We start from the raw sequence: 9,723 nt of genomic DNA, 5'->3' as shown, positions 1-9,723 counted from the left end.
TGCCATTAATTTATTTTTCTCGGAGTTTACAGGTAATGAAATACATTGGGGAAAAACTCACAATAATGTTCATCTTAATATTTTTTTTTAGTATTATCTGGAATGAAGATAAGAAAGAAACAACATTAATTTTTAAAAATAAAATTCACATTGCTTAACGTAAAGTTGAAAACAAATACTGTTTTAAAGTACTATTACACAGGGGAGAAAGTAAAGAATGGCCCACAAAGGCCATGCAAGTATTATTTTTACATCTCTGACTATATACTAAATATGTAGTTTACAAATATTACATAATAAACAAAATTGTACATATAATACAAATGCAAGTTCAAAAGCTACCTTTCAATAGCATCCTCTGCACTAGAGAAATCATTCTACAAGCTTTAACAATTTGTTTCCAAAAAGAAAAGGACACTTAAAACAACATATCACTAAAATCACGTTCCACTAAAATGCACTGTAGTATCTCCTGTTTCACGGGTGCATGCTCCCGTGCAATGGCCAGTGAATTTACACGCTACACAATGATAGATCTTCTTTATCCTGCTGAAGGATGAAAAACAAAACAGTTCTGTTCGAAATAAAAACAAAATATTGATGGCACTGGCATTATTTATGTGACTCTGGAGAGTGCGGTTGCCAATCAGCTCATGTCTTCGTCTTCGAGATCAGAGTTTTCGCTCGAGCATTCCGACGTCTTCTGTTCCGCCTGCTTAGCTTTGTCTTCAAGCTTCTTCTTCAGTCCCTGGATTCGGGTCAGAAGGTTCTTGTATTGGAAGCAGCCCCTTTTCTCTCCAAAAGGGTCCTGTTGGGAAACAAAGACAAATGATAATACTGGTCAACATTTTGGAAAAAAAAAAAGAAAGAAAAAAATTCTGATGCTTTGAAACCAATATGTGATTCTGGAAATATTTTGAATACTCATCACGAAAATGACATCCATATTTTCCCATTACGTCAGGATTTTCACAATTTCACAATCAAAATTCCCACATTCCCCATTATATTTACTATACAACGCAACAAAATAAATTTATGCAAGGAAAATTTTGGTTTCCAAATCAATAAGTGATTCTGAAAGCATTTTGAATCCTGATAACTGAAATGATATCCATTTTTTTTCCATCACGTCAGGATTTTTCACATTTTCACAATCGAAATTCTCATATTCGCCATTACATTATGTTTATTGCAACAAAATACATTTATGGTTGGTTGATTTGGTGTTTTAAGTCCACTTTTATGCACAGTAAGGCTAATCGGGACTGGACCTACAGTTTAAAGTGGGATCCGAACCACTTGTGCCTCCACTGGGTATCGAACCCGGGACCCCTTGATTACAAGGCGGAAAATACATTTATGCAAGGGAAATTTCCAAATCAATAAGTGATTTTGGAAGTATTTTCAATGCTGATCACGGAAACGGCATCCATTTCTTCCCATCATGTCACGATATTTCCCCACGTCAAAGTTTAATCAAACCATCATATTGTAACATTGAGTATTTTTACATTTTGTGAAGGAAATTTTTATGGGGATTCCGAAAATGTGTAAAAATAAGTCCACACAATGTTTATGCCAGTGTGTCACATGAAGGTGGATTAAATGTTTACAATCCTATATCATTTATATTTCAAAATTGAAGCATTTGTATTGTAGAAAATCAATATTTTACCACCATCTGCAGAGTCATCTATTGGGGAAATAATGGAACTACATATTTTATTTTTAGAATCAGCATGCTGAAATTATTCAAAAACAACAGTCTCCTGTGAGACATCCAAATCCATGTCGACCAGTGAAAAGATTTTTCCTTACACCCAGCACCATAAAATTCAGATGGGGAAAGTGGATTTTGTCACTACTATCTAATGAGAAATGATGAGTATTTTACAGCAAATCCAGTGGATTCGAATCACATATTTCCAATGGATTTTCCTTTGTAATTAATTCTAACTTGAAATATTTTGGCATTTTTATATAATAGTTTGCAAAATATCAGCTGTCATGTACTTCAGCTTAATGAAAATGACACTATTTATGGTTTGACATGATTAGTAATTTATATATTATTCCCCACAGAATATTTTTTATTTTTGCCTACAAGAATTATTGAATTTTAAATCAAGAGAAACTTAAGTGTATTTTCAGTTGACACATTCATTTCCTTTCATTTTAGCTTCTCTCCATCAGTTCATATATTTTGTTTGTCTTCTTAGAGCCTAACAAACACCATTCAATGATTATGAGATTAATGTACTTTCACCAAAAAGTTGTTTTGACCTACAAATTCCTAATTAACCAACTCCCTAGCACTCTTAAACCTGAAGGTTTATGGCTGAGCAACACAAGCCTTCCATCTGTCCCTATCCTCAGCAATATCAATCCAATCTTTTCCATCTTTACCGATTTCCTTTAGGCTCATCTCAACGTTATTCCTCCATCTTCGTCTTGGCCTTCCTACATGCCTTTTACCATCAGGTTTTCCCAACAAGAATCCTGTAAATTCTTCTTTCCTCTCCCATTCATGTTACAAATTCATTATATATATTATTCTATGAATTATTTCTTTAAAGTGATATAAATGTGTGATTTCAAAAATAAATCACCTAATTTAAATCATTCCACCTTATGAGTTTTGTATTTAATTTGTTTTCCACTCTCCCCAATTAACTATATAACGCCGGATATGACAAATGTGTCACATGGAGTGTTTTCAACTTTTGGAGCTTACTCTGGCTCAAATAATGTTCGGAGATGCATGTTTTAGGTATGTCAGTGCAAATTAGTAAAGTTTAATTTGATTTTGGCTATATTTTGAGAAGGAAGGAGGGATTTCAAATTTCCCACGCTGTATGGCTCAGGCCAAATTCGAACCCAGGCCCCTTGCATTCTAAAGCATTGTAATATACACTTCTTTATGAATGTCAAAAATGCGAATTTTTAAATATATTTTTCACACATTCTTCGCATTTACATTACTTTCATTGTAGACGTGGACAGTCCAGTTAATTAATATTTATGCTGCAATCTTTCCGTTAGCCCTTTTCTTTGAGTCTATGAGACACAAAATTCCTTACATGTGGTTAAAATGTTTGATAGTAAGCAACACTGCTGCTTTCCGAACACTTACTTCGGCTGTACTGCCAGACACGATCACCTACGAAGCTGGACGTCAACTCAAACGAGTGTGCCACTTTTTGTGAACAGAATTGTACAACTTAACACAATTATTATGACATTACTATTGATGATAGAAAATCCGACAAAGCATCAATAGGAAGTTTTATTCCCACTTAGCGGACTTATTCTGCTTAGTCGATGTTCCACCAGGATCGCCAGTGTCGCAAAATGGCTAATGACCAGTAGAAAGCATATTGTGTGTTGGAGCTATCGAGAACTGATTCAGTCAAAATGTTGCAAAGACATTTCCGCATGTGTTTCGGTATTAATGCATATGTTTCACCCTTCCGAAAGATGTTCCAAAGTTACAACTGTGAATTGTTAGTGACTTCGAAACCGTTGACAACAACTTGCTGTCTCGTGCATAGCAAGTAAGTACTTTATTATTGTTTGGTCCTTTTCCACGTTACACGTGGTTCCCATGTTGAATCTTTATAATGTGAGTAAAACTTCTGGAGTTCTTCTTCATATTGATGCCTTGTCTGATTTTCTATCATAAATAGTAACATTATAACAACTGTGTAAAGTTGAACCATTCATTTTGAATTACCCTGTATTCCAACTGATATTTTATGATCCCAATACATCAGTACTGGTGTAAAATATGACTTACCTTCTAGCCAGGAAACTGAAAGGAATTAAGAAACAACTCCAAGCTCAATGATTTCTCTCCCAATGTGTACGTTACCTCCCTGATCATCACTCTCTGAAAGGGTTGAAACCTCCGTGCCGAGATTTTAATTGGTTTCATGCATTAAGTTTTTTAGTTTTCTGGCTACAAGGTAAGTCAGTACTAGTGATTATATTAGACAAAATATTAGAGAAAAGAATAAGGGAAGTAACAGAGTTGAACATGAGAGGAGAACAGTATGGATTTTGAAGAGGCAGACCAACAGTAGATCTGACATTCACCATAAGGCAATTACAGGAAAGGCACTACGGGTATGGAAATGATTTGATTATGGCATTCCTAGATATAGAAAAGACATACCATAGCATGGACAGAACAAAGATTTGGAAGGCTCTAAGACAGAAGGAATCCAGGAAGAGATAGTGTGTAGAGTTCAGAGCACATACAAGGCCAACCAGAGTTGTGCGAAGACACCAGTGGGAAGAACGGAGTGGTTCCGTACAAGTAATGGGACTAAAACAGGGAAGTGCTCTTTCCCCACTGCTCTGCATAATTACAATGGATGCAATTAACGAAGGTGCGGGGAAGAAGATAGGAGAGAAGGAGATGAAAGCCCTGTTTCTTGCTGATGACTTAGTAATATGGGGAAACAGGGAAGAAGTACAGAGACAGCTTGATAGTTGGACGGAGGACATCAGAAGAGCAGGAATGAAATTCACTGCAGAAAAGAACAAGGTGCTAATAACAACACGAAACAGAGCCATAAATGAATCCAAGAATAATGATGGTAGTTGAGGGTACTTCAAATATCTAGGAAGCATAATTGAGAGAAGTGGCAGAATAGATGAGGAGGTAAACAGAAGAGGACAAATAGATGATGGACTATAATAAAGCGTCCGAAAATTAATATGGAACAGGGATGTACCTATGAAATACAAGAAGATAATATATAACAGAATATATATACAATGTGCCAATAATTACGTACGGAGCAGGGACTTGGACAATGACACAGAGGCAAGAGAAAGATGCAGGCAGTGGAGATGAAATTTTTAAGGAGTATAGTGGGGAAGACTAGAATGGATCGAATAAGGATTGAGGAGATCCGACAGACAGTGGGGGTGGTGAAGCTTTAGGACAGGGTAGAACAGGCACAGAGGAGATGGTTCGGACACATGAAGAGGATGGATGCAGCAAGACTGCCAGTAAGAGCTTACAATGCACAAGGAGTGGGAATAAGGCCAAGGGGGAGAGCAAGATGTCTGTGGAAAGAGTAGATAGTGGAGAGTGTTAGAAGAGGACAAGATTGGAACACCCTGGAAAGAGAGGAAAAAAAACTGAGAGGCTTGACTTCTTTGCCGACCCAGCCAGAGGAAGGAAACAACGAAGGATGATGATTATTGAAATATGAATCACATTGTCCCAATGATGCCAGTACTAGTACAGTAGAGTCTCGCTTATCCGACATAACGTAGGATAAGCGAAAATGTCGGATAATAGGGAGGTGTTAAGAAAAAGCCTATTAAACGTCAAACTAATGTTATAATTTTCACATTACGAACCTCATACAGTAATCATGTTTTACAACACATGAGTCATAGTGTAGGCGGGTGCGCCAAGTGGTAGAGTCGGGGGAAAGTAAAAATAGACTATGCTCACGCTCGCAACTTACAGTTCTTGTTGCGGATTGAAGATTTTTTTTTTTCTGGTGGTATGTCAGATAAACGAGACTCTACTGTATCAATATGAAACAATCTGAGAAACTTGCAATTCAGGGTGGCCACTCTAGGACCATGATAAAATTGAAGTATAGTTCGGTTTTCAAGGTGAACTTTCCAAAAATTCAAGGGTACAAGCATTCACCATTACATATTACCACCTCTCACCACCCACCCACATACCCTTTAAAACAATATAAAGGATCTGTGGAATTCCATATATATATACAAAAATTCTAATTCAATTCAACTAAATGGTACATATGTTTAAAATATTTCAGACTCGAAATACATCTACAAACACAAGTAACAAATGTTAAGGGATATACTAGTCTATGAAAAAGTGTTAATTATGTAAGAATTTCAAACTCAAATTTACTAATCAAATTAAAGATATCTTATCTTGAAATATTCTTCCATCTGTCAGAGAGCTTGTTCTGCAAAGGACACTAACAAAGTAAACGAATTTACAGAATTCTGTTTTATTTTCCATGAAGCTTTCTTTTTCTTCCTTGATAAATATAAAAGCTAAACTTGAAATACTTCCCTGAGGGCATTTATAAATATGTATAAACTCAATTGGATTTAGATTAATAAAAGTTGCAACTTTTCACGTCAACGGAGGAAAATTCATGCAGAATTCTTGGAGCTAAAAATTCACGTATAATTCCTGGAATTCAAGGAATTCCCAGCGAGTAGCATGAACCACGTGTAAAAGTTTGTCCACGAGCCAGTCTTCAAGTAACATATATGTTTAGCACGATAGCATGAGTTGCAGGTGCACCACAAGGCTCCCAAGATAAAGTGACACGTGAGTTAATTACGCTTTATGAGGCCCCGGGTGTAAAACTAGTTAACGTGTTAATAAAAATAACAAGCTTTCCACTTTTTTATAATTACAAATGAACAATGCCAATTTCCAGTCTGAATTTTGCAAACTTCCATTTTTAATACCTACCAACATTGGTTGCTCATGAAGAAGCTGTTTCTTCTTGATCGTACTCTCATAGTACTCGTAGTATTCAGAAAATGTCTTCTCCATGACTTCATGCAGGGCCTGAGGAATTGATAGGCAGGATTCATTCTCCAGCATTCCACACACAGCCACACGAATCGTCTCATGCTGTATTATATCATTATACCTGCTGCTGTCGCCTGGATACCGTTCCTACAAAATGAAAGAAAATTTTATCCAATGAGTAAATTGATCAGAAAGAATAGCTCTGTTACGGTACTGGACATTTTCAACATTCTAGTCAAGTAAATCTTAATAGAGGTTACCACAGAAATATAAAATGCATATAATATATATATATAAAATGTATAACCATATTCATTCAGCTTATTTCATGCAGTGTAAGGATCAAGAACTGAAACAAAAGTCTCAAAGAAACAGACCTCGAACAAGCATCTGTATAATTCCATGCCTTAGGAATCTTTCACACTGAATTGAATACTGCTCTCCAATCTGGTCCATGGTATGTCCCACAAACTTAGAGAGACTAAATTCCATTCTAAAATTCTTCCTCGTCACCGAATTCCATCCACAAAACACTTGCAAAAGCTTATCCTTCTCAAATTGTTAATATCCATAACCTTCACAATACACACATACTGGCAAACCAAATATTCCTCTATAAAATAGTCAATGGCAACATCAGAAGTGACCGCCTTCTTCAGGAAATTCACATTCTGGTGCCATCCTCGCACAACAAGTAGCACTCAACATTTTCCTTCTCAGAGGCCAATGCTATGCCTCATCCAGTATTCCCTGTTCCACATACTACCCAGTCAAGACAATAATTTAGCTAACCAAATAAGCATTTTTTTAAACCAAGCACAGTTGAGAAGGCTGTTGTGTAAAAATATATTCCATTTTATGGCATGTAATTGCATGTTGTTATAACCAGTGGTTCAACAGCCCATTATGGCCAGGGCCTGTCTACTGACTGCTGGCCTCACTTCCACCTGCAGAGGTGGGAGATCATCTAAACAGTTACGGCATGACATGTGATCAGCATGGCAAACTCCAAGTCGTCATTGTAGGTTTCCAAGGCCCGGTTACGCTACTCATTCGTAGCTCCGCAATTGCCTCACGATGGTGGGTGGTCACCGGTCCCATACACAGGCCGGAATCTCAGGAAAAAAAAGTTGTTAGCTTCCCCCAGGAGACCCAAACCCACATGCGTCCCGTAGCCGGAGCCGAAAGCATGGCCACGGTGCAGAACTTACACATTGTTATACTTTGTTGTTATTTTCTATTGTTAGTACATTTTCATGTGAAATGGCTAGTGCTGTATTTGGAATACTTTTTAAAATAAAAAAAGCAATAGGTAAGTAGCACTATGTGACACAATTCAAAGCATTGAGTGGGTCTCTCCGATGATGCAGTGGTAACGTCATTGCCTTGTAATCAAGGAGTCCCAGGTTTGATACCCAGTTGAGGCACATAGTGGTTCGGATCCCACTTTAATCTGTAGGTCTAGTCCTGATTAGCCTCACGTGCATAAAGTGGACTAAAAACACCAAATCAATCAATCAATCAAAGCATTTAGTAAACAGCTCAGCCTGAGCGAGAAGCAACACATGCAGCTTTGGTTCAAAAGGTTATTACTGAGGGTTGGAATCCAAATAACACCTGTCACTTATCCATTCTGTCTTAAAGCTCCTTTAAAACACAAAACGTAATAGAAAATTCGAATGAAAATAATTGTGAGCAGTTCACCTATCATGCATTATATCTGTGAGCAACTCTACAATGGGATAGTACTCCAGTTCGAACCTACGATTGATTGATTTCACTTTGATCTTGTCAATGAAATTTACTGATTTTCTGTCACTTTGCCTAATCGTGAAGATGAGGATGAATGGTGATAAGATGAAATGGATGAAGGGAGAATCAAACACAAATGAACAGGACACCATCAGACCCCCACACAGGATTTACTGGTTGAGTACAGATACCAGAGCCTTGCTATAGTCTGCAAAATGTAGTCCAGGATGAATTAAGTGGAAAGGAGGTTGACATTTCAGTGCTTAAAGAAAGTCACCCCTGTTTGAATCTATCACTTATAGCCAATAAGCAGTGTTAAGGACTCACACACACTTTAATTAACAAGAAAATGTGCAAAACCTCAGGATACTATGTGATTATATGAGATCACTGTGGGCATTCATTCAATGTAGGCAGCGAATATTTTGCACAAATATACGAGGGGGTACGAAAAAAAAAAAAACGGAATAGCGCTGCGCTGGGCAGAGCATCCATAGTAAGAATTTTTCCCATTAGGCAAGCGTCGAGCAACTCAATTTGAGTTCAGTACACTCAGTGGCTTCACTGGGGAACGTTGTCTCTGGTCATGGTGATTTTCTTCGTAAAAGCAGTTTCGCTCGCACCTCGTTTTTTGTGATGGCCGATGTAAGAGAACAGGGTGCAAATTGGCTAGAATGCAGCTGATTTGAATATGATCAATCTAGAGTGCCATCCAGAACATTATATCATAAAAGCAACAAAACCTGAACTTGTCAATGTTACACAAATCCAAATAACCAACCAACATATATCTAAATAGTTCTTAAGAGTTACGTACAAGGTAACCAAATGAAATATATGTCCATGTAGGAGATAAATCAGAAGTAAATGAAGTACACACAGCAGAACCTTTAGTTCCAGAACCTAACTTGACGGAAGTTAAAGATGCTATTAAAAGGCTAAAGAATAACAAAGCACCTGGCATTGATTTAATACCAGCTGAGTTAATTAAATATGGTGGAAATTCATTAATATGTCAAATTCATAAATCAATTTCTTTAATATGGAATAAAGAAGAAATCCCTCAACAGTGGAAAGAATCCATAATTGTTCCTGTGTTTAAAAAAGGTGATAAAATGAACTGCAATAATTACCGTGGAATTTCTCTACTCTCAACAACATACAAACTATTATCTAACATTCTTTTAACAAGACTAACCCCATATGCCAATGAAATTATAGGTAATTATCAATGTGGATTTAAACGTAACAGATCAACTACAGATCAAATTTTTCACATCAGACAGACACTTGAAAAAAAGTGGGAATATAATCAAAATGTCCATCAGCTATTCATTGATTTCAAAAAAGCATATGATTCGGTCAAAAGAGATAAATTATATAATATATTAGTAGAGTTTGGAATACCTAAGAAG

General features: G+C 36.8%; 1 protein-coding gene across 1 annotated transcript in view; it reads right to left on the bottom strand.

Annotated features, from left to right (window-relative positions):
• The window catches only part of LOC145999482 (ubiquitin-conjugating enzyme E2 Z-like), a 36,899-nt gene continuing 27,176 nt past the window's right edge, over positions 1–9,723 (bottom strand). The window contains exons 4-5 of the mRNA XM_083136447.1: positions 6,494–6,703; positions 1–808 (exon numbers count right to left, since the gene is read on the bottom strand). Of these exons, the coding sequence (XP_082992573.1) occupies positions 647–808; positions 6,494–6,703 (372 nt within the window). The 3' untranslated portion in view covers positions 1–646. The remainder of the gene's footprint in view (positions 809–6,493; positions 6,704–9,723) is intronic.

This window comes from Lepisma saccharinum, chromosome 15 (assembly GCF_977018435.1).
Source record: "Lepisma saccharinum chromosome 15, izLepSacc3.1, whole genome shotgun sequence".
Lineage (NCBI taxonomy): Eukaryota > Metazoa > Arthropoda > Insecta > Zygentoma > Lepismatidae > Lepisma > Lepisma saccharinum.
This window is presented reverse-complemented; position numbering and strand designations above follow the sequence as displayed.